At 50.0% G+C, this 24,856-nt stretch overlaps 2 protein-coding genes across 7 annotated transcripts in view; one reads left to right on the forward strand and one right to left on the reverse strand.

The window, feature by feature from the left end:
* Positions 1 to 981: 981 nt before the first annotated feature.
* LOC120384366 (uromodulin-like) lies at positions 982 to 16,529 on the reverse strand. Of its 4 annotated transcripts, none has more exons than XM_039503032.1 (9): positions 16,218 to 16,529; positions 11,284 to 11,350; positions 10,470 to 10,637; positions 8,913 to 9,118; positions 6,875 to 7,032; positions 5,697 to 5,942; positions 3,438 to 3,597; positions 2,474 to 2,618; positions 982 to 1,125 (listed from the first exon to the last, which is right to left on the reverse strand). In XM_039503032.1, exons 1-9 carry the CDS (start codon positions 16,380 to 16,382, stop codon positions 1,034 to 1,036), a joined length of 1,407 nt encoding a protein of 468 aa, XP_039358966.1. In that variant the 5' UTR covers positions 16,383 to 16,529; the 3' UTR covers positions 982 to 1,033. The 4 variants fall into 4 exon arrangements, with proteins under 4 accessions (XP_039358966.1, XP_039358969.1, XP_039358967.1 ...); XM_039503035.1 differs by having other exon boundaries at positions 8,913 to 9,134; positions 16,218 to 16,499; XM_039503033.1 differs by lacking the exon at positions 16,218 to 16,529 and adding an exon at positions 13,278 to 13,393.
* DRC7 (dynein regulatory complex subunit 7) overlaps positions 15,011 to 24,856 on the forward strand; it is a 30,699-nt gene continuing 20,853 nt past the window's right edge. Inside the window, exons 1-8 of one of the 3 annotated variants that reach the window (XM_039503002.1) lie at positions 15,011 to 15,094; positions 17,276 to 17,422; positions 18,015 to 18,189; positions 19,403 to 19,528; positions 20,827 to 21,021; positions 21,416 to 21,574; positions 22,924 to 23,142; positions 24,422 to 24,547. In XM_039503002.1, coding sequence (XP_039358936.1) covers positions 17,295 to 17,422; positions 18,015 to 18,189; positions 19,403 to 19,528; positions 20,827 to 21,021; positions 21,416 to 21,574; positions 22,924 to 23,142; positions 24,422 to 24,547 — 1,128 coding nt within the window. In that variant the 5' untranslated portion in view covers positions 15,011 to 15,094; positions 17,276 to 17,294. Of the gene's footprint in view, positions 15,203 to 17,275; positions 17,423 to 18,014; positions 18,190 to 19,402; positions 19,529 to 20,826; positions 21,022 to 21,415; positions 21,575 to 22,923; positions 23,143 to 24,421; positions 24,548 to 24,856 lie in introns of all 3 variants that reach the window. The other 2 variants (XM_039503001.1, XM_039503000.1) reach the window with 2 other exon arrangements.

Below are 24,856 nucleotides of genomic sequence, written 5' to 3' on the forward strand. Positions count from 1 at the left end.
TTACACCTGAAGAGACTAGAAAAGGCTGATGCCTCATCTCCATCTTGTCTTCAATCCTGCTTCTTACCTCTGGAGGGCCTTTGCTACAAATGGAAGCTCTACACCAAGGACTGATGATCCATCCCAGCTGTGGATGTACTCCAGAGACGTGATTTGAATTTCGTTTATTTCATCACTGCTACACACCTGAACCAAGAACTTTGCCATTACTGTATGTAATTAATTCCATTTAACCAATTCTAATTCTCATCTATATCTTTCCTTTTATGAGCAAACCTTTAGATTCTAAAGGATTAGCAACAGCATGATTTGTGGGAAAGATCTGATTTGTATATTGACCTGGGTCTGGGACTTGGTCCTCTGCAATCGAGAGAACCTTTTTCCTTTTACTGGGGTGTTGGTTGTCATAACCATTTGTCCCCATAATGAGTGGCACTGGTGGTGATGCTGGAGTGTCTAAGGGAATTGCTTGCGTGACTTATGGTTAGCCAGTGGGGTAAATTAAAGTCTTCTCTGTTTGGCTGGTTTGGTTTGCCTTTATAGGTGTAGAAACCCCAGCCTTGGGCTGTAACTGCCCTGCTTTAAGCAATTTGTCCTGAATTGGCACTCAGTTGGGTCCTGCCAGAACCACCATCATTACAGCTGTAATGGGCTCAGAGCACCTCACTGCCCTTTGCAAGTATCCCCTAATATCCTGTTTCCTAGTTGACGGCTCCAGCACCTGTCACCACCCTTGTTTCCATAGATGAGTGGCTCAGCTTTGTAAATCCAGCACAGCGCTTGTGCATGGGGGCTTGAATGTTGTGGGATATGCCAGGAAAGTCAGCTCCATGTCAGCAGCTATAGGCACAAGAGAACATAGCAGCCGAGAGACTCAAGTGGTTGAACCACTTGAGCTTTAGAGCATTATACCAGCTTCCTTCCTCCAAAGAAGCAGCCTGTTCTTCCAGAGAAGTCTGTTTAAAGAAGCAGACAGACGCCTTCTCTTTGCAAGTGGCAGGTTTATTTAGGAATTGTGCTCTCTTGGCATCACTCATTTCTTCATGGCTTTAGCTATAGCAACCAGAACAAAGAGGCCAGCTATGATCAGCGTTACCAGGGCACCAGGAATCCACAGCTGTGGGCCTAAAAAAGAAAGCAGTTACATTACTGGTTCTTCCTTGTGTTCCTTAGTAGGGAGCCTGCCACTGCAGGTGGCCTGGGAAGGTGGGGTCACTTCTCGTGGCATGCAAGAGCTATCATGGCTGCTGCTCTCTGCACCTGTAAGTATGACACTGCATTGCAGGGAAGACACACGCGACCCATAAGACCTGTGTACTTCAGGGCTGTCTCTGAAGTGGGGCTTATTTTTAGCCATTTGAGCTTTAGGTAGATGGCTCCCAAAATTGGGAGTTTTCAAGGCATTTTGTTTACACACACAATACTTAGATGACTAGGAGTGTAATCTTTGTAATGTTCGCCAGAGCACATTAATTTAGGACAGCTTCAAATGTTACAGAACACTCAGCAGGGTCTACACAGACCAATCCATGCACAACACTGTGCTTTAGAAGTCACATCCCTGTAGTCTGCGTTACTGCTCCATGTAGACAAGCTCTTTAGGTACAAATCACCACTTCCAGCATTTTATTGGATAAACACCGATTTTGTTTTTTGGATCTGGATGTTGTATCGGCATTGGTCAGTTAACACTGAAAATATGAAGCCCTGATCTTAATCAGTCCCTCACTCATGACATTTAGGGGCAGATTCTCTGGAGAGCCCAACACCCACCAATTTTCAAAAGCACTCAGCATGCGGAGCACCAAGCTCTTGAAAAACCTGGCCCTTAATCACTCCCCCTCTCTGGATTCTATAGGCTTCCTGCCATCAGCTCCCCTCCTCCAAGTCATTCTCTGGTCTTCCAAGTGACTCTCTGCCATGGCAGACATCTGGCCTAAGAGGAGGCAGATTTGGTGGGGCAGACTAGGCTCTATACACATTCTACAGCCTGATCAACGCTGGTGGGGGTGTCGATTTAAGATACGCAACTTCAGCTACGGGAATACCGTAGCTGAAGTCAACGTACCTTATTCCGACTTACTTCCCGTCCTCACGGCGCAGGATCGACGGCCACAGCTCCCCCGTCGACTCCGCTACCGCCACTCGCTCCGATGGAGTTCCGGAGTTGACGGGGAGTGCGTTTGGGGATTGATATATTGCATCTTGTCGAAACGCGATATATCAATCCCCGATAAATCGATCGCTATCCGCCGATACGGCAGGTAGTCTGGACATACCCTACTGAGACTTCTAGTCCTGCAGAACACAACATAGGAGAATTGATGCGAGTCTGAAAGACCACAAACTGCCACATTGCAGGGGAGAGATCTTAGCAGCCTCCATTAATGGCTATATGTAACAGGGTCAAGTGTGACTGGACTGTTCCTACTCAACTGGCTTTGTACAGTTATCCAGGACGGGACATACGTACCCCAGAGGTCCTGCAGTTTTGTCCCCGACTCAGCATTCCGTGCGCCAGAAAGGGGAGAGGCGAGGAGATGGATGGGTCCATAAGAGACAATCTTCTTGTAGTCCTCCTCCAGTGCCCTCTTGCTCTTCGACTTCCTGGGACATTGCTGTGAGCGGAACAGAGGGAGGAAAGCTAGGGCCTGGGGCAGGATGGGACTCTTGCTTTTTCTTCTCCTGTGCCGTGTAGGAAGAGCCCTTCCTCTGAATATCAATCCCAACTTACTGGCAGTGAAAAGCCTCCACTTGCATGGGCCCAGGAACCTTCTACAAGCTACAGGAGAGGTTTTCAGTTCATTTATCCAGCAGCCAGGCAGACCAATGAACTGGATGGACCCAGCTATCATTAAAGGGGAGGGTAAAGTAACCGCCCTCCATGATGCAATCCTGGAGCTCTGAGGGAAGGGAGAAGAGGCCCTCCATCACTGGGCAGCTGCCCCTTAAGAGCAAGCAACGTTGTGCTCTGTTCTTTCCGGAGGCAAGGAGAGCCAGAGAGCTGCTGAAAGAACTGGGGCAAATCTGAAGCCCAGCGCAGACTGTCAGCTCTTTGGGGGCAGGGCCAGTCTCTTTGGTCTGTGTTTGTACCTTGCCTAGCACGGCCTGTGACTAGAGCTGCTAGGCACTGTAGTATAATGCAGATAAACAACAGACCAACAGTGATAAGGGCCCTTAATGGGGCCTCACATTGTCATGCTGCAGAAGTGACCATCTCATTTACAGGCCCCACAAGGGAGGCAAGTCTTAAAGAGAGCGGGTCCAATGGATCCTTATTGTTAAGTGACAATTCCACAGGGAGAGGCCTCTAGCCAGCGGTTAGCTGAATCCAGTGCAGGGTCAGAGCACAGCCCTCGGCCGCAGCAAAGGCAGCTCAGAGGAGAAGGGTCTCCAACAAGTCCCGCTCGCAGTGCGGGGGGCAGAGGGAACCTCACCTTTGCACAGGGTTCGGGGCCATCGGGGAGGCACAGGCGGACTCGGCAGTGCAGGAACACCTCCGAGTAGTTGATGAATTGGAACATCTGGAAGCTGAACTTTGCCACGGTGCTGTTTCCGATGGCATTGATGTACGTCACGGTCTCATCACGGGGACACCTGCAGTGCGGGAGGGGAGGGGAGTCCAAGAACCAAGTCAGCCTGGGGAGTTTTACACCCTGAGATGCCAGCAGTCCCAGTGCAGTGCCTGGTCTATCAGTGGAGAAGGCTTTGCGCTCGAGATGTCTGGCTTTACACAGTGAGGGTCAATGTAACTGCCAGATGCAGTCTTGGGTAAAGGCCAGGGATTTTTAGGGGGAGGAAGGATGCTAGCATTGATGGAAAATGGCTTTGGACAAAAATGCAGATTTGTTTTCAAATAAAAAAAATGTTAGCCCTGGTTTCTCTTCCCTCCCACCCCTGCCCATTTTCCTCCCCTTCCCCACCCCCTGGAAGGATCAGGGGAAAAGAGAAACAGTAAGACTTGCACGTCTTCCCCCAGAAGAATCTCTTTTTAAATTTGTAACCAAGAACAGTTTCAGGTTTTTCACAATGCCGAATTCTGACCAGCTGTGATGTCTGGGTTAATTCCTTATCTGAACTCTGCAGGGAAACCGCTTTCCCTTTACAGAGCATCCATGAAGCAACCAAAGTGATGTTTCTTTCAGAGCAGCAGTTGCCTGTGTCTCTGTGCATCTCTCGGGGGCAGGGTGCTCCTTGTTCTACCTGGGAGTTTCATTGCCAAGTCACTTCCTGCCCATAGTTCGGGGAGGAAAGGAACAGTCTATGCCCAGTCCCACCTCAGAGCAGCAAGGAAAGATTCTCTTCCTCCCAACAGCCAAGGAGGTGAAAACCCCTATGTAGATCAGTAGATCTCAAAGCACTTTACAAAGCAGGTCAGAGAAAAGGATACTATTTTACAGTGGGGGAAACTGAGGCACAGAGCGGGGTAGTGACTTGCCAAGGTCACCCAGCAGGTCATTGGCAGAGCTGGGAATTGAATCCAGGTCTCCTAAGTCGCAGTCCAGTGCTCTGGCCATGCTGCCTCGGATGAAAGGCTGGTGTATCCGGATGCTGCATCGGTGCCTGGGGGTTATGCATCATCATGGCATTGTGGGGCTCTCCGCAGTTCTATTAGTGGTTTGCGTGGCCACAGCTCAAATTGCTTTAATTGGGTCACTTTTCCCTGTACCCAACTTCTGTTCATGTCCCCTGCAGGCCTGTGCCCCATAGTTTTAACTACAGTGTTGCTAGAGCATGTGCTGGCTCACAAGCTGCATGGGACAGTAACATGCACCTCAGTCATTGACTCCCTCATAAAAACATAGGGCTGGAAGGGACCTCGGACGATTATCCAGTCCAGCCCCCTGTACTGAGACAGGACCAAGTAAACCTAGACCACCCCAACAGGTGTCTGTCCAACCTGTTCATCACTGGAGGTTTTTTTAGGAGATTCTACGACCTCCCTGGGTAACCCGTTCCACTGCTTCACTCTCCTTATCCATGCAAGAGAACTCAGCAATGGGCTTATTTATATTCCGGATGCTCTGTGGAGAGGTAGCTCCATTCCAGAAGCTGGTCAGGTTGTGAATGTGACCAGAAACTCATCCTTTTTTGGGAGTCTTAATTTCCCGCATCCTCCTCTGGGACATTAAGCTACATCTCAGAGTAACAGGCTAGAAGCTCTGCCGGGTTCAGGCTGCCTTTTACGACCAAGAAAGCAGCCATCGCTGCCAGACTTTGCAGTGGTGTTTGTACCGCACCTGCCACAACAGAGTCCTGGTCCATGACTGGGGGGGGGCACGATTACTGCCAGTCAGTGGACCTACCACCCATCGGTGCTGGGATGGGGGAAGAGATTGCAGGAGCGAGCACTTTCTCCCACAGATATGAAAGATGGGACATGCTCAGGAGAGAAGCCGGCTGATTTAAAGATGAGGTGTGGGAGGAAAAGGGGAGTTTTTGCACTAAGCTCCACATGCCACATGGTTAGTGGCCATGTTCATTTTCTCTGCCAGGCAATTAAAGTCTTCACTGGCTGGCTATGACCACAGGAGCCATGTCAAGACTTGACAGCTTGTCGCTCCCGTGGAGTGGTCATGGCAACCTGGACCTGGACTCCTCCCCTCCCAGAGTTACCTAGCATCAGGGCCAGTAAAGCACATGGCTTTTCCCCCTGGCGAGGAACCTGGGGAGAGCGCGAAACCTGCCGCTCTTACCCCTTCACAATGAGCTGGTGCTGCACGTCATGGCTGGGATCTGCTGACGGGGTGGCCCAACAGTCCTCGACGCTCAGCAGGAAGTACCGCACCTGGCTCTGGCCTTCCAGCTGCAGCAGGATGTAGAGGAACTCCGACAGCGGGAGGGCCGGGGGCTGCTGCCGGTAGGGCTGCAGGTAAGCCGAGGTCTCGTACAAGGCCATAGTCACATTGAACTCCCCCTCTTTGACCACGAACTTCACCAGCCTAGGAGGAGATCAGGGAGACCAGGCCCAGAGTCAGAAAAAGGCAGGATGGAGGAGGCCACCAAGCATCCAATTGCTGGCACTTGCAGACAGGTCCCCATGGGCCACCAGCTCCTGCCCACAGGGAAGCCCATCTGTTGTCCTCCTTACAGCCAGGGCACCATCGCCAACCTTTAGCAAGTCATGCACAGTTTGCTACCTGCCCTGTGAGAACAGAAAGAGCTGCCTCAGTGGCTCTTCTGCACAAGGGACCCCTGGAGAGAGCAGCTCCCATCCAGGCTGCCCCACTGGGGTATCGAACAGCGACGTCTGAGAAGAATGCACCCAAGACGTCTCCCAGGAGGCTCTCTCCCTGACACACACCAAGCAGCAGGGAGTCTGATGGGATAACCGTCCTCCCCCTTACACAGTTTATTTGCAGTGGTCGGGCAGGAATCGGATGACACACACCTCCGGGAACATCTCATTTCCCTGCAACATGTGCTACTGAAAGCACCGGACCCTTAAGGCAAGCTGTCCAGTGCAGCATGGGGCAGGAAGGCTGCTCCCAGCCAGTCCAAGCCAGGCATTTAGGGCCACTTCCGTGCAAAGTGAGGGCAAAGGATCGTAATGTGACATAGCTCTCAAAGCTCACCAGCACCTCCTGGTGGCCTGCAAATCATCTCATCGACAGGAGCTATTTTTCCAGCTGCTTTACATCCTTTAATGGCTTGTAAACATGAGAGACCTATTTCTAGAGGTGCCACACGCCCACTGCTCCTCTCGGCTTCAGCTGGAATTGTGAGGGGTTCAGCACCACTGGGGATCAGGCCTTAACCAGCCAGCTTCACCAGCAAAACTCAGCCCCCTGAGGGCTGCAGGGTGGCAGCCAACGAGCATTTAGGCTAGGAGGGAAATGCCCGTCCAGAGGAGAGAGGAAGAGCAGCAACTCACGTGTCGATGGCAGTAAGGGAGAAGGGCAGCTGGACCACCCGCTCATAGGAGTAGATGCAGGAGAAATGCACTTGCACAAGGCTGCTTCTGGAGATCACGCCCGTGGCCTCCATGTCGGACTCTATCACGTTGGCGTAAGACACGTGTGACCTGTTTTGCTGACACGGGCCAGAAAGCGTATTTAAGTCCTGTCTTCATGCCAGGAACATGTCTCCGCACTCAGCCTGGTTCACCCCATCCTGCCTGCAGCAAGGTGGTCAGGGACCCAGTCAGAGCTGGCTGTAGGTCAGGTAGCATAGGAGGGCAGCAGCCAGAAGGCCCTTCCTGTTCCTTGAGGCTCCCACCCAAAGCCCACAGCCATCAGCTTGTGCGCACAAACAGGCCTCTTGTTCTGGAGTCCAGCTGGAAGCACCCAAGCACCCACTGATTTCACCTGGAATTTTTGGGTGCTCATCTGAAGAGGCAGGTCTCTAATTCAGCCTTTATTTTTTTTGTGCCTCTTGAGATCTGAGCCATGAAATGGCCCAGGACAAGTCATCTGTTTCCCATGAAGGGTGATCTCTGTATTAAGACAGCACAGTATGTAGCAAATTGGTAGTGGTACGTCTGTACGGTACTAGATATGGCTTGGCATGTTGCACCAAAACAGATCTAGATGTTGCCCACAGACCTTCAGCTAATCCACACCCCATGTGTGGCAGGGTACAGAACCCAGGCCCTTGGACTCCAGAAAGAGCCTCCTAGATCTTGAGATTGAGGAAGATCTCCATTAGCTGGCAAAAGGAAGGCTCTTGTTCTACAGTCCAGCCACCAGAACAGGACACAGTCCTGCTAGGACACGGAAAGTTGGCAGTGATCACAATAATCGGGGCCTAGCAGGCCTACTTTAATCCTTAACCTAACTGACGACTAGTGGGGAAAGGTTGATGAATAGTCAATGGATTTGTTACATGAAACTGTTTAAGAGAAGATGTGAGAAGGAGACAGTCGGATTTAATTTAAACAGAAAGCATCTGCCGATACCATTCAAGGACCATTCAGATTAATACCTAGTAAAGAGTAGAGGATTAGAAATTAACCAAAATTGGTGTGTTGGAAATTAGGCCTAATTGGTGGACAAAATAATGAAGGGGGGGGTCTGGTCTGGTCTAAAGCAGGAAAGGGACTATCATTCCCGATTCAGAACTGAATAGAATTAAACTTTCTTCCCCACCAAGGGCTGGTCGACTCCATAAGAGGCTTTAACCTATATTCTGCCTCCGAAAAGGGACTTTGTGCAAAACAATTTCCATTTTAATGCTCTTTAACTTGTTTTGAGTCTTTTCTTTTGTATATTTCAATCAATAAAAAGTTCTAATCTTTGGCATTTGCAGTGCTGCTGTAGCCATGCTGGTCCCAGGACATTAGAGACACTACGCCAGTGCGGTAATACCTTCTGTTGGAAGAAATTCTATTGGTGAGAGAAGCTTTTGACCTACACAGGTCTGAAGAAACTCTCTCTCTAACTTGAAAGCTTGTCACTCTCGCCAACAGAATTCGGTCCAATAAAAGTCTCTTTAATAACCTGTGACATGAATTGTCTAGCGTGTTTGCCATGATGCTAAGCAGGCGGAGGACTCTGCCTACCAATTCCCAGACCTTGGTTAATACTATTGACGGTTGGATTGTGACTGGGTTATGTTAACACCTTTAGCCCATTTATTCCATCTTAATACATACAATAGCTGCTGGAAAAACAGGTATTCTCCGTTGGGAAATAGAAACTCAAGACTCCCATACTCGGCTGAAGTAGCCAAGCACTGCCCCCTCAAGCCCCTACTAACAACTCAGTGGAGGTCCAGAAAGAATCATTGACTATGACTAGCCACCGTACCAGCTTTCTTGAGAAGACATCCATTTAGAGCTAGGAGTTAGGTACTAATGCTACAAGGCAGAGATAAAACAGGAAAAGCAGAAACACCCAGAACCCCTTCACCACTGTGTCTTGTCTCAGAATGGCTTCCCCCTCCTAATCAGATACACCCCATGGAGCCCTTACCTGAATCACTGACCCACACAGGGTATGGTTCTCGCCCGTGAGAATGGCTGCAAAGAAGATTGCTCCATCTTCCGTCTTTTCAGAGACCTTGCAAGCACCGTTCTTCAAGTGGACCCGCGCCAAGGGGATTTTTAATACTTCAAACACTTCCTTTCTCACCATCATCTTCATGTGATCTTCCTCACACTGCAGCTTGAGCACCACATCTGGGGAAAAAGCGATCTGCAATAGCCATAAGGAAGAGGCCTGAAGGAGCCCTATGTCAGCTATGGTGTGACCCAGCACTGGTATAATGAGAGTGTCCTTCACTTCACTGCTGGCCAAGAATGATTTTTCAGAGGCCTGCAAAGGATGCTGGGTGGAAGAGATTGAGAACCCACATGAATCCAGTGGGAGCTTGTCTCTCTCTAGTGGTTAGACACCAAGATGTTTCCAAGTCTACTGCTCTGCCTCCAAACTAAGGGGTGTGGCCTTTGACTCAGGACAGCAGAGGGCTCACACTTTTAGACCCAGAGGTGCTACATTTAATCCCTGTGACGGATGTCAGTGCAGTCATTACACTACAGCACGATCACCCTGGCAAGCCCGATGAGGCTGAAGTGCTTCTGCTTCAGACCTTAGTCTAAAGCAACATTTTTTTGGTCACTTTTCTCAAGGGACACTTGACTTTGCTATGCCAGAGTCCATTAGTGACCAAGGGAAGCTGTGGGATGCTACTAGACAGTGGTTCTGGTGCTTCCTCCTATTGCAAGGCCCCTGGAATTACAGAGAGTCTCAGAGGCATCGCAGTCTCCCCATCCCACAGCAGAAGTGTCCCTTGCATGAAACATGAGGACAGGTTTAAGATGAAAGGAAAGTTAACTAATGCAGTGCCTCAGGCTGGAGCTGCTTAGTTACAAGAAGGGAGGGGAGGAGGGCCAGTGGTTTCCTTTCCCCAAGTGCAGGGCTTCACATTTCTCAAGGCCAGATCTCCACTGTGACGGTCGCCATCCACAAGTCTGATCACAACCAAAATGACTCCAGAGAGCAGGCAAGCAAAGAGCTAGCAAATCCTCTCTGTTTGCTCAGTTTTGTTCGCCAAGAAAGCCTTGGACTGGGCCATGGCCAGCAGGAGCTGTCCTAGCTTGACTGACAGATGTTTCATCTCTGCAACCAGAGCAGTTCCATGCACCCCTGGCAAGTGCTGGGTCGTCTGATCCACAGACCAGGGTAGCATGGAAAGGGTTAGAGAGCTACACTTCCTCCCTATGTCCAGACCCCCACTGCTCCCCCGAAAAGGAAGGAGTCCACCCACCCCACTCATTGTGCAAGCGTACACACAAGTCACATCACAGGCCCACTCCTTTTTTGCACGAGCGATCAGCTGACTCCTACGCCATCCCATGAAGTTGTTCCTAGTTCAGCAAATCCTTTCCTCATATCAGCTTATAAAGGCACTCACCGGAGTGCAAAAGCAAAAGTCCCTCTCTCATGCTTTCTGAGTGGCTTGAGTAGCGCTCACTACTGCTAGAATTGACACGTGCACCCCAGCCATGCCCAGCGTAGCCCCCGTCCTACCTTGACAGAATGTCCCAGTGAAGCCAGCCTTGCAGGTGCAGTTTGGTTTCTCCTCAACTACCCGGCAGACTCCCTGGTGCTTACACGGGTTCGGAAAGCAGAATCTCGGGCTTCTCTTGGGACGGAGGGCAGCCTCTTCCATTTGGCCCCGGGGCTCCTTCAGATCAGCTACAGCAGAGGGATGTGGGTATGTTTAAGTGCATCGTGAATAACCGGCTACAGTGGAGCAAGCTACAGTTAGCCTGTCTAGGTCTGAGTCAGTGCTCTGCTCAGCCATGAGGGGAACCCTTGTTTAACACGGGATGAGTTGCGCTTATTTAAAGTCACTGCTTAGATCCCAAGAGAACCTTTATACTAATGGCTGAACTGCCTTGGGACACTACATCTGAAAGACAATGCTTCTTCAGTGCCTGCCAAGAGGAAACATTCAAGAGTCTGCACTTCCCCTTGTTCGAGCTGAGGTCATTAGCATCCAAATCTCAGTGTGATGAGTGGCTGCCCTCAACTGGTACAGGAGATGCAGAACCTTCATCTCTGGCTTGGCAGGTAAAAAGCTTCCTGCTGACAAGAAGGTGGAAAGATCCCACTTCTGGCCCCAAAGCTTTAGCGTCCTTAGCTGTTGTGTGTGGGGTGTGTGTGTGTGTTCTTACACACACGCCCCAGCCACCCAAATTCCTTCTGCTCTTGGGAGAAGTGACCAGTGCTAATCCTACTCTGGATAAGTAGCTTGAACACGTCCTCAGGTACAGGATTTTACCCTTCTTGTCCTCACTATTCATCCTCATCCCACAGCCCAGTAAATAAAGAGACTCACTATTGTAGCTCTCACCGCCAGGCAGCCAGAGAGCAGAGATCAGCAGCAGGCATGTCACAGTCACTTCCTGAAAAGCAAACAGACTCTAGCTCAGGGGTAGGCAACCTATGGCACGCGTGCCGAAGGCAGCACACGAGCTGATTTTCAGTGGCACTCACTCTGCCCAGGTCCTGGCCACCGGTCCAGGGGGCTCTGCATTTTAATTTAATTTTAAATGAAGCTTCTTAAATATTTTAAAAACCTTATTTACTTTATATACAACAATAGTTTAATTATATATTATAGACTTCTAGAAAGAGACCTTCTAAAAACGTTAAAATGTATTACCGGCACGCGAAACTTTAAATTAGAGTGAATAAATGAAGACTCGGCACAGCACTTCTGAAAGGTTGCTGACCCCTGCTCTAGCTTATTTTGATTTCTAACATGCTCATCTGTAGCCTCTAGAAACATACACAGCCATGTAAGAGTCTTCCTGTAGCAGTAGGACGTGCTGAGATGTTTAACCAGTCTAGACGGCAGAGACAATATTGACTTTGAAGTTCACGCACTCAGAATACTCCGCTTTCCACAGCAAGCAAAAATTGCTTTCCTGGGTTTTTGAAGGAGTCTGTTACCCTGACTATCAGGGCTACTAACTCTAATTTGGGATCTCCTGGTCTCCTCTGTACCCAGATGTGTTTGCTGTCATTATTTTGCCTGTCACCAAAGACCTGAAGAGTCTGAGCAGCAAAACCTTCCGCATCAGCCAGCCTACAACGTGCAGGGCCAGATTTTGTCCTGCATTAAAGCAGCTTAGCCAATAGGACCACTTCACTGGGGTGAGGTATCAGGGTCCCCAACTTAGAGGATACGCAGACAAAAATAAACCCAGGCAAGTGACTACAGGCCAGTAGTAACAGCTGAGCACTGGCCATGAAATCACACAGTAGAGGCCCCCGTGCAAACAGAAGAGGAAGGAAAGAGTTGTTCCTCCTCAGGAAGTTCACTTTCCACTTTAGAGAGGAGCTATAAATAAAATGGTAAGTTACAAGCAGAAGAGCATCTTCCCCTGGATCCTTTTACACAGCTAAAGAAAGAATGTGGCTTTGAAGGGAACGTACATTTACATCACAAACAAACAGATAAAGGACAAGGAGGTCAAGGCCGCCTTCTGCTCCCCAGATCTTACACTCCCAGCCATCTACTGTAACAGTCAGACACAGAAGGAGCCATCTCATTGGCCAGTGTGCTAGGAGGCAGTGCAGGCTAGTGGATAGAGCTCCAGTCTGACTCCATTGCCCCCCAGTCATTAACATCGGGGCAATGCAGGTATACGAAGTCCCCATCCTGACTCAGCAGCATTTTACACCTGTTTTGCCCTCGTGTTGTTAATGTCTGCACAAGGCTAAAAATCTGGAGAAGTCGTTTCTACTGGCATCTCTGCCACTGACTTAGGAGGAGACTTTGGACAAGTCACTTGACTTCTGTGCCTCACTTTCCCCATCTGGGAAATGGGGAATCATTACTAGAGCTCTAGGAGATCTATGGGTGACATACTGTCTAGAAGAGCTGTTAGCACATGACTCCTACAGCACTGAGGTAGGCCAACCTCTAGAGAGGCTAAAAGAGCAAGCAGTAAACAGCTGCACTTCTTGGATCTGATTCCCCCACTGCCTTGCACCTCATGTAGCCATTTATACCTCAGCAAAGTAGGTATCAAATGCTACAGTTCTGGTGTGATTGCATTTTGCACTCACTTTGCCTAAAGGTTAATGGACTTGACAAGGAGCAGGAGACTGAGGAATCAGGACCCTTTATCTGAAGGGAGAACATGGCTACACAAGAAGACATTTCAGAAGCCCTACCAATTGCTTCCAGGAGACAAGAGAAAGACAGTGCTGCCTGCTTGTAAGTTACAATCTAGGAAGAGAAATCCACAACTCCAGCCATCACAAACAGAGCCCTGCAGCCCCTGTTTAAAGTTGAGATTTCATGAGCTTTTCTCTACTCACCATCACCAGAGCTGCATACCCTTACACCCCCACAGCTGTCTACACTTCCCTGTGCCTTGGCCGTGCTGTACTCTTTATATCATCTTTCAACAGCTGATTCTCCTCCACCCCTCACACTTCCCCAGTGATTGCATCAGTGCCAATTTAGCCTCCTGTAATTGCTGCAGTGGTGGAAAGGACTCACAAAACACCAGCTTTCCTATTAGGCCACTCGTCATAAGCACTGACACAACTCACAGCTCTGATAGCTCACTAATTAAGAGAAGTTTTTGCATTCCTCCCTCCCCCCCTGCACCCCCAAATCCTTTTTAATACAACTAGTTACTTTTGGAGGGGGCTGCTCTTTACATAACAATAAGAATATGAAGACCCCACACAGACAGACACAGTTGGATTGCAAACCATATTTACTAACTGTGCACATATATGGCAGCTACACCCAGCTTTCATTATCGTTCTAGTCCTCAGGGTTGTGATGAAAAGCTTGAACACATGACATGAGTGAACCTTAAAGGTTCAGAAAATAGAAAGCAAAGAAAAAAAGCCCAACATGTATTACTATTAAAAATATGATTTATTTTTTTTAGCCAGTCTCATGATTTTTACATTCAGGGATCCTATGTGTAACTGGCATCATCTTGAGTACTGTTAGGAACTGAACACTGAGCTCCAATAGCTAAAAGCATGAACCTCTACAGCTGGAGTTAAAGGACCAAGACCCTTGTCCTGCCGTGCAAACACCCTTACCTTTAACTGACTTCAGCGAGACTACTCATGTGAGTAAAGTTACAGATCTGAATAAGCATTTGCTAGAGTTGGGGCCTTACATTTTGCAAAAAAGAATCCAAGTTTTTGCCAAATTAATATTAACAGAAATATTTTTCATAGATCCAGAGATTCCAAGGCCAGAAGGGACCACGTGACCATCTAGTCTGACCTCCTGTATAACACAGGCCAGAGAACTTCCCCCAGATAATCCCTAGAGCAGAGCTTTTAGAAAAACATCCAATCCTGATTTAAAAATTGCCAAACCTTGGTAAATTGCTCCAATGGTTAATTACTCTCACTGTTAAAAAATGTACTCCTTATTTCTAGCCTGAATTTGTCTAGCTACAAATTGCAGGCATTGGATCATGTTAGACCTTTCTCTGCTAGACTGAAGAGCCCATTATTAAATATTTGTTCCCCATGTAGGCACTTACAGACTGAAAAAGAAGTCACCTCTTAACCTTCACTTTTTTAAATCAGATTGAGCTCCTTGGTCTATCACTGTAAGGCAAGTTTTCTATTCCTTTAATCATTCTCATGGCTCGTCTCTGAACCCTCTCCAGTAAATTTGATTTATTCATATTAAAATATCAGTGCTAACAGATGTTAGTTTGGCTGGAAACCCAAATCCAAATACTGTAGGATGTTGCCAGTGCAGGAAGGAATCCTGACAGTAAAACTGACTAGAGGCAAAGGGTGACATTGACTGGACTAATTGCTCAATCCAAGTGAAATGCAAAAGGCGAACAAATGCATCAATGATAGAAAACAAACATTAGGGCCAAAATTGCCAAAGGCTGGGTTTAGCACAGGCTCAGTCAGTGCAAATTGGCCCGACCTTTGATAATGTGCGCCTGGATTTTAAAAGAGCTTTCCATTTTCAAAACCTCCACAAGTTACACAGCAAGGAAACTGGCCTGGCTTAAACTGCCAGTCCCGGCCTCATTCTCTGCACAAGGAACGATTCCTGCCCAAGAAACTACAGCTCCCAGAAGCCTCGGCCCATGGAAGGCGGTTGCCATGGCGAGGGAGCCCAACAGGAGAAGCTGGTGAGGCTGTTTGCAGAGGGGTGGGTGGTGAGAGGCACTGGGCTGCCTGTCTCCGAGGCGATTGCTCCGCAGATACACCTGAGAGATGGAGAACAGCCGTGCGCCTGTGTGAGCGAGGATGTGTATGGCTGAGTGCAGGCCGGGGCAAACCCAGGGGGGCACTATGGGGCAGCGCAGGGGGACCCCCAGGGAAGGGGCGTCCCAGCGACGGGAGCAGCGGCATGCCCGGGAGGGCAGGGGCCAGGCAGGGCATGGAAAGGTAGGGCCCAGGCCCCGCCGGGAATCAGCCGAAGGCAGGGAGCATTCAGCAAAGGCAGGAGAGGACCCGGGAGCTTTGGGGAAGCGAAAGGAGGATGTTGCTGACACACTGGGACAAACTCCTGCCTGGCATGAGGCTCCAGTGGAGTTGTTATACTTGGGAGGGCTGAATTGGGGGGGGAGGCCATCTGTCCGTCAGAGGAAAGCAAAACCAGAAAAGCCCAGCGCTCGTGCTGCATCGCCCTCAGCAGAGCAGGGGTCTGAGTGGGGCCCGATGAGGTGACCGGGGGCTGCTCCCACCCAGATCACATGAAGCGTGTTTTGAGGACAGAAAATCAGGCCATTTTTCGGACTGTGCCCCCAGGGGAGGGAGGGTGGGCTGGAGGGGGGACGTGAAGAAGGGAGGGGCTGGAGGCTGGGCACCGTGGGAGCGTTTGGGAGATGGAAAGGGGTCAGACTGGGGTTGCTCCTGATGAGCAGGAGGTTGGGCTTCTTCTGTCCCTCTGTGGTCGCTGCAGCAGACCAGGCTTTAAATGCAGAAGGAACCGTGTTAAACATTTGTCCAGGGCAGTGATTAAAGGAGCTGGAAAGAGGAGGGGGAGCTGTGGGGAGCCCCCCTTTGCCACACCAGGGAGAAGAGGGGAGCCCCGTGCTCTCCACTAAGTCCCATCTTTAACCCCTGGTGCAGCGCCTAGCACAGTCGGGTCCTAATCCCTGACGGAGGCCCCTAGGTGCTGCATCAGTGCAACTAATCAATACAAACACTAAGAGGAAAGCGGAGGAGGGTGGGGAACGGGGGAAGGGGAGAGTTTCACACACACAGCGGGAGAGTTTGACAAATCTTAGTAAGTAACCAGAGACATACAGCCATGCGGTTGTCAACAGGATGCAATGGGACGAGCTGGGTTGCTCCGGCTGGATGCTCCCCTCTGGCTGGCTGGCTGAATGCAGTCCAAAGCCCCCGGCAGGGAGAGCTCCAGTGAATGGTCCAACGTGAAATCACTCCTTCCTCTCCACCCTTCGTGGGCATTTCTGTCTTATTTCAGTAAATCTCCTCCTCCTGCTGTCTTCGTCCTACATGCCATTCCCGCTGCCAACCAAAACAACGCCAGCTAGAGAGAGTGCTTGCGTCTCCATTTCACACGTTATCTCTCCAAGCCCCAAAACACAGTGTGAGCTTAAAAAACAAAACAAAGACAAAAAAAAGGCCTTGGAGATACTTCTGCTGCTCTGCTATTTATTTAGATTTAAAAAGTCCCCACAGTGTACACCCTGCCCCCGCCCTCAACACAGACTTATCCAACTGAAGGACAGCACATCAGAAATGGCTCAGAGGAAATACTTTTTCACCAAGGCACAGCTGGTTTGTGGAACCCCATGTCACAAGACATCACCACGGCCAATTGTTTATCAGGGTTAAAACAAAAGGAGTGGACATTTATATGGATAATGAGAACCTCCAGAGTTGTCATAGTAAGGATTAAAATGACTAGGTGTTTTGGAAGGAATCTAAACCTTCATGCTTCATGGCACCAACCAAGTTCTAACTCAAGGGGGTCAGGAAGAAATTCCCCTAAGGGCAGGTTATTCCATAACTGCTTACTGCTGGCCACTGCTGGAGACGGGATACCAGACTAGATGGATCATGGGTCAGTTCTGCAGTTCCTGTGTTTCTAATCCATCAAAGAAGCATCAGCCCTTCTGCTTCCCCACTCCGCCAGCCACATCTCACACTAATCAGTAGTCAGCAGACCAATAGGGATTAAAATCACGCCCTATATCACATTTTTCCCTAAGAGGGAACCCACTCCCAACCAACTCCGCTTTCCTCATTCCAAACAAATCCGTAGGCAGAGAATAAAAATGTGTCTCTGTTGCCCTTTCTTACCCTTTTAAAATAACCCGTGAGTGCTTCTCTCCCAGCAGCCCATGAGGGAGCAGGATGGAGGTCCTGAGAGAGCATGGGGAAGAGGAGGAGGAAGAAAATAAAGTCTTTGTGATTAGTAATGAACTCCAAGACCTGGAAGAGAAGCTGTCAAAGATCCAAGTCCATATCCCAAATGTTGTACCGTAAGTAGGAATCTGTGTGTGTGTGTGAGAGACAGACAGACAGATAGACAAGAATACATGACAGACTGCATTTCTGAAACAGCTAAGATGAAATCCATTCTCACCAATGCACAGCTAGTTTATGGAACTCCATGCCTCAAGATAGCACCAAGGCCAATTGCTTAGCATGATAAAAAAAAATCCATTTATATGGATAATGGAATTCTCCAGAGTTACCAGAGTAAGGACTAAAAAGACCAGGTGTTTTGGAAGGGAGGTAAACCCTCATGCTTCATGGCACAAGCCGTGCTCTAACTGGCTCTCTAAATTGCATTTTTTGTGTGTTCCCCATTGGATCAGGTATACAGAGATCATAGGAAGATACTTACAGGCCCACTGGGCTGTGCAGGTCACTTGCCATCACTGGGAGCAGTTTAGTTGGGTTTCATGTCCTCCTATTTTGAATTGTGCACTTTTCAGTATGACCCCAAAGTTATTTAATTTGCACCAACTGCTGGGAAATAATAGAAGAGAGACCCTAGTGTTTCTTCAGACATCTGAATCTCACTATGTTCATTATCCATCTCTGTTTGCCCCCTCCCACCGCATGAAGTGAATTTGACTGGAATTCCATTGACACCTCCCAGTTACCAGCCTCCTACAAGACGAATTCTGCCAAGGAGCAGATGCTGCTGCAACTAGCTGACAATTTCCATCGACAGTATGCGCATCTCTGCCCGGATCGCCAGCCACTCTTCCTCCACCCATTAAATGAGTGTGGAGTGGAGGTAAAGGAACATCTGGAGATAGGGGTGTTGGGGACAATCTGGGTTTGTTTTCCTTTGATAGCGTATGATATGGACTATGTACAATTCTGCACAGTCACTTCTTTCTTTCTTTCTATGCTGATTATCTTTTTATTCATTTGCATGTATTTTTTACTGCAAACATATTTTAGCAGTAGTATTGTCCAAGGGCCAGTCCCGTGTGCTCCCTTGCAATAGACACAACCAGTGCTGAAAACCCACCAATTGTACAGTCAGTGCCCAGGTATGCGCTGAGCACCCCAGTTATACACCCATCCTACCAGTTGTAGTTCCACCATACCAACTTCACACTTCACACAGCAGTTATACACACCGACTGTATACCCATCGCACTGACTGTACACTCAGCATACAGTACATTTGGGGAACAGAAAAAAGAAGTGAATCAAACTAAAAAAAATACCTGAGTCTAAGAGATCAACTCCGAAGTCCCACAATATGCTCAGCCCTCGAGCTCGGTCTGAGGCACAAATTTTAGATCCAGATTTGGATCTTAGTCTGAACCTCTCCAGATGTTGGGTGTTAAAATATGGGTCCTGTTTGGGCCCATTACAGGGACAGGCCTGAGCTGCAGAGCTAGCATCCAGTTCTGGGCCTGTCTCCCCCAAGTTCAGGATGAGTGGATTCAGCATTCAAAATTTTTACTGACAACATGCCAGGCACAACATGTGGAAGCTGGAAACCTACAAGCCTTCTATGAACCGCATCTGCCGGATGTGTAATGATAGGTGTGAGGCTTCCCTGAGATTAGAAGATAGCGGGGAAGGGCCCAATCCTGCAATGGGCATCTTGAACTCAACTCCCATTGACGTCACTGCCCTGGTTGCTGGTGGTCGGGCGCTGCAGCACTCGGTCCTAGTTGCAGTTACCCAGGTGCTGAAGCCTTCATGTCCAGGAATATTCCATTGCTGTAGTCCAGCCAGGATGTGACAAAGGCAGAGGACAGACAGAGGTGTATTTCAGAAGCTGTGCTGAGACGGCCTCTCTGCCCACTATATTTCCCATCTCAGAAGGAGTCCATAATAGAGCAAGAAGGTTGACCAAACGTGTGCTGTATTTTAGAGAGGAGTTGGACATTAGCTCTGGCCAGCTGGCCCCGGAGTCCCTCCCTGTCACGCCGCTTTCTGATGGATTCCCCACCGCGTAGCCGCTAACCAACATCCTCTTGCTGCAGAAATTTGTGAGCACCACAGTGCGCCCGACCCTGCAGCCATACCCGGAGCTGTACAATTGGGACGGCTGTGCCCAGTTCGTCTCTGACTATCTCACCATGGAGCCCCTCTTGTCCCCCATCACACCGGTAAGAAATGGCACTTCCTTGAGTCTTCCAGTTGCCTCCCTTGGCGCATTGGGATCCCACATCATTAACAGTAATGGGTTTCTCATCACGGTATCACACTGGCACAACCTGGGTTATGGGGCTATGACGAGTCTTGCCCTTTGACCCCTCCAGGAGCCCCCTCCCCAAGAGGGCCTGTTAAGAACCCTTTCTCCCTCCTTACTCAGGCAAAACTCCCATTGACTTCCATGAGCCCTGTGCATTATTTGGGCACATGACCATGTTACAGGCATGATCATTTCCCAAGTGCTGAGTGGAGACTCTGGGCCTCCCAAACCAATGTGCACAGTGCCCACAAGCCTCCATCTAGCCTACTGGGCCTGATCCTGGTCTTACCCACACCCACAGCCATGTAAAAGCAGAGTAGTTCCACTGAAGTGGGCATGTGCAACGGAGATCAGCTGGTGGCTCATTGCATGCTAAAGCATCAGGCTTCCCTTCCAAGGACCGGGAGGCCGCCTGCCTTGGAGAGGAGTAGCATGTGCAGGGACAGAAGCTGGTAGGTCTCGGTGACCTGTTATGAGGCACCTTGGTGGGATGTTGTCTGAGCGCCACAGGAGACTTTGGGGTGCCCTGACAGAGGCTTCCAGACCGAAGAGGGGTCTGGTAACACGGTTAGAGATGAAGGATCAGATCCTTAGCTGGTGAGGATCAGCGCAGCCCCACTGATTGCAGTGGAGCCACGCTGATTTATACTTGCTGAAGAGCGGCCCTAAGTTCAAATTGGTGTGGGATTCAGCAATCAAATCCTGACACTTCTCTAGCTCGTTGCACTGACAGATCTCATAGAACGTATCATTATCTCCATTTAATGTATGGGGAAACTGAGGCACATAGGGGTGAAGCAACCTGCCCACGGTTGCACAGCAAGTGTCAAAGCTGGGATTAGACTCCAGGTCTCCTGGCTGCTAGCCTTCTGTGCCATCCATTAGCCCACATGGCTTCCTAGCAAAGGACTCCACAAAGGAGAGAACTCTGGGGAAACAGTGAACTCAGGCAGAGTTATTTCACATGCAGGGACCATAGATACAGGGAATAAGCTAACAGGGGAAGTGTGAACCAGAGGGCCCCATTCTCTCCTCAGCTGTCTACATGCGAATCCCATTGTAGTTTTGCAGCGCTTGGCCCAGAGAACCTCAGTGCGTCTGAGAGCCTGTGCTTTGTTTCTGGAGAAGGAGGGGATTCGAGGGTGGAGGTAAAGAGAGACCAAGAAGACGGGAATAAGACTTTAAACAAGGAAACGTGTTTGCTCTTTAAAGCCCAGTTACCTCCCCTCCCCGACCACCATCCTGAAGTACCAAAGGGGCAATTGCTTTGGCTTCAGCGTGCTCCTGTGCTCCCTGCTGATCGGTGCGGGCTATGATGCCTACTGTGTGAACGGTTACGCCACCCGGGAGATCTGCATGATGGATGAGACCAGGGAGGTGTGCCCACTGCTGGAGAAGTCAGAGAAGGTGAGGAGCCCAGCTCACTGGTTCTGGCGAGTCAGCCACAATGCGGTGAGAAGGGCCAGGCATACTGAATGTGACTGGCGCCCCACAGGTCTGTGCCTCTGGTTCCGACTGGGGGCTCCAGTGTAAATGTTCTGAACCAAGGGCAAGATCTGTGTATCTGATCTTCTCTACGCCTGGGTGATCTGCTGAGCTCTTTTCTAGGTCACTCTTTCACTGAAGAGGCCTGTTTGGGCTCTCAGAGTTTACTGAACCCCAGATCCATGAAGTACTAACTCACAGAATGTTAAGGGAGCTGAGCACCAAGGGGTGCCTGTGACCTGCCTGTCCTGTGGGCTCCCTTACATCCCTATTGGGTTAAATAAGGCTCTGTAGCCCTCTGCTCTTGTGGTTGCAGGTCCTGAAAGAGCCCGTGAAGGAGAAGATCAAGAAGTACGCAGTCAAGCCCCCACGGGACCTGCGCAGCAAGTTTGAGCTCCAGCAGGTGGCCAAGAAGGAAGCCGATACTGAAGCCGCACAGAAGAAGAAGCAGAAGGAGGAAGAGGAGAGGGTCATGGTGAGTAAATGTTCATGTGTTTCCATCTTACTCCGAAGTCTCAGCAGCAAGATCCCTGACACAGCTAGTGACCGACTCATCAAGTTGCTAGCCACCTCCCATCATAGACTCATAGAAGATCCGGGTTGGAAGGGACCTCAGGAGGTATCTAGTCCAACCCCCTGCTCAAAGCAGGACCAACCCAACTAAATCATCCTTCATTGAGCTGTGAGAAACCCTCAGCCCTCACTGACTTCAGTGGGCCGATAAGTCACTGTGTTTATCAGCGAGCATTTAGCCTGGGAAAAGGCAGCATGAGGTAGCCCTGAAATAGGTGTCAATATACAATCCCTTACACCTCCCAGATTTTCAGATGTTAAGTTAATCTTCATGACCCCCTCCAAGGCAGATAAGTAATATTAGCCCAGTTGTGTGAATGGGGAAACTGAGGCACGGTGCCATTGGGCCCTAGATTTTCAAAAAGTATCCACTGATTTTTTGATATGATGAACACCTGCAGTTTCCATTGGCATCTACTGGAAGTAATAGTGGAGGCTCAGAGACACTGAAAATCAGGCCCTAAACATCTCAAGTTGGACAACCCAAAACTGAGGCAGGCAAAAATGGCGGCTGCTTTTGAAAATTTAATCCTAAGGAGCTTGCAAAGGGGCACACGCAGAGTGGCGGGACGGGGAACAAAAGTCAGGGGCTAGATCCTCAGCCGGTGTAAATTAGCATAGTACCATTGACTTCCATAGAGCTTTGCTGATTTTCATGCCTTGAGGAGCTGGGTTCAAGGAGTCCCTGATTCCCAGCCTCATGCTCTGTCCCTGGCTCAGAGCTACCTCACTGACACTAGCGCCACGACTGACCTAGTACATTCTGACTGCTGTAGAGACAAGGCCGGGGGGCGGGGGCACAGCTCAGCAGAGAGCAGATTGTCCACACAGACGTACACTGTATAAACAGACAAGCTGCTTAAACGAAGGAACTGGTTACTGGCCAGCTTTGGTTTTCTTTTTTTCATTTTACCCATAACAGTAAATAGCGGTCTGGCATTTAGCAAGCTGATTAACTGGAAAGAATTCCAGCTGTTATAAAGAGGGGATGTGGCCAGAACTGGTTCCATTGCTGGTTGTTTCCGTGACCCACTGAGTGACCTTGGGGACACACCATTTCCCCGCTTGGTGCCTCAATTTCCCTACTATAGAACGGGGCTAATGATACTTACCTACTTCACAGCGGGGGCCGTGAGGTTTCATTAATCAGTGTGGCGCCTGGAGAGCCTTGGCAGAACGGTACCAGAGAAGGACCAAACACAGTTGTTGTTGTGTTGGATTATAACTGCTGATCATTACTCCGTTCTGCAGGAAGCGGAAAAGCCGAAGCCGGACCCTTTGTACGGGTTACGTGTCCACGCCTGGGTTCTGGTGTTGTCGGGGAAGCGGGAGGTGCCGGAGAGCTTCTTCATTAATCCCTTCACAGCACACAGCTACAGCACCACCGACGACCATTTCCTCGGCATCGAAAGCATCTGGAACCACAAGAACTACTGGGTCAACATGCAGGATTGCTGGAATGGCTGCAAGGTAACTCCCCCTTTGGAATGGTGCCTGCCCTGCGGGAGAGCGAGCAGTTGGATTCTGTGGCCTGGGGAAAATGGAGACCCACGTGGCTGCTCACCTTTCACTTGCCGTCCCTCCCCCTTAGCTCTGCTTACACTGGCGTTAGGTCCAGAAGTCAGAGCAGCTGCCCCCGACACCAGCATCTGAGCCAGGGTGTAGGCAGGGGCCCAATTCACCGCTGATCTTTGACCAGGCCGGTGGGATGTGCCTGCAAAGCTACCAGTGCAGCCCATCCCTGGGGAATATCCCCAGCCAGCAGAGCTGGCTGCATGTCCCCTCCCTCAACAAGGGCCCCATACAGAGAGAGTTCCAGAGGCACGTCCGGATAGACCAGGATGGGAGGAGACGTGGCGAAGGTGTTTCTACACCCTCGCTATTCCCCAGCTGCAGCAAAGCCGTGGGGCCACGACAGCCAGTGCAGAAGTTAGAGCAGCCCTTGGGAATACTCCAACTGACACCAGGAACCCCCAGCTGCTTCCGCTCAGTCCCTGCACTGGTGCAGCGTTGAACTGCGTCCAGGGCCTTTAGTGGACAGGTGCAGCCCTTGGGCTTCTGACAAGCTGCCAAAGTGGCCATGTACAATACCAAGAGGAGGATGTTGGACCGGGAGGTGCCCTGCAACTGTGGGGCCTTTTTTTGTTCCTCCCTGATCGCGCGCATCCGGGCAGAGTTCCACTGGACGGCGTCTGCTGGCTCCCTAGGCAGCTTTGAGGAGCACTGGGCACCATCTAGGGTTCTCTGCTCGGTGTCCCCCTTTGGAGCCCTAGTTTTGAACCTATGACCCCCACTTCCGACCCTGTTAATCCTTAATTCTCCCCCATCTTCACTTTAGTCCCGGGTCCAGTGGCTCCTCCCCAAAGGTTGGGGGAGGGGTCTTTACACATGGGCGGGCTTGTCCCTGCCCACCTCCCGGAATTCAGCAAGTCCCTCACTAAGAATAGATGTAACCTCCCACTGAAATCCTTAGAACTCCACATGATTCCGAACGTCTGCTACTGAGTGAGACTCACATGCAGTTGAGTGCTCTGTGGCAGGTCATATGTTTCTTGGTATTAGCACCGTAAGCTGAAGACACCTTTATGGCCAACCCTGGTTGTTCTTAGGGTGACCAGACAGCAAGTGTGAAAAATCGGGACAGAGGGTGGGGGGTACTAGGAGCCTATATAAGAAAAAGCCCCAAATATCAGGACTGCCCTTATAAAATTGGGACATCTGGTCACCCGAGTTGTTCTGTCCTGCTTAGGATCTCACCTTTGACCTCGGGGACCCAGTGCGGTGGGAGTTCATGCTGCTGGGGATCGACAAGCCCCTTCTGTTGCTTCCGGAGGAGGAAGAAGAGGAGTTAGCTGATGAGGACTTGGATGATTTTGTAAGTTTCCTATGTTTCTACTAGGACTTCTTGATAGAGGGGAGTGATGTTGTAATGAACGGGGCCTATGTGTATGTGTGCCTCTGCCCCCTGCTGGATAGAATCAGAGGTGCTTCACTGCCTCAGTCCTATAGGGCTGGTAGACATTCTCCTTCAGCTAAAGTGATGGGGAGGCGACCTGTGCTTTTTGGAGCAGGAGGCTCTGAACTCAAGCACTGCTGTTACTGTGTAATTCCCTCTGACCATGATTAGCTGCGTAGCGGCACCACTGACATCCCAAGTGGTCACCGATGTGTTACTGCGCCTGCT

This window comes from Mauremys reevesii, linkage group 16 (genome assembly GCF_016161935.1).
Source record: "Mauremys reevesii isolate NIE-2019 linkage group 16, ASM1616193v1, whole genome shotgun sequence".
NCBI lineage: Eukaryota > Metazoa > Chordata > Testudines > Geoemydidae > Mauremys > Mauremys reevesii.

Excerpts from the sequence above, each read along its gene's own strand:
- LOC120384366 (XM_039503032.1), bottom strand. The coding sequence starts at position 16,382 with ATGCCCACGAAGGGTGGAGAGGAAGGAGTGATTTCACGTTGGACCATT. Across the intron at positions 7,033-8,912 it reads TGTGTGGGTCAGTGATTCAG|CAAAACAGGTCACACGTGTC; the intron begins GTAAGGGCTCCA and ends GGCCCGTGTCAG. Across the intron at positions 5,943-6,874 it reads TCCCTTACTGCCATCGACAC|GCTGGTGAAGTTCGTGGTCA; the intron begins GTGAGTTGCTGC and ends ATCTCCTCCTAG.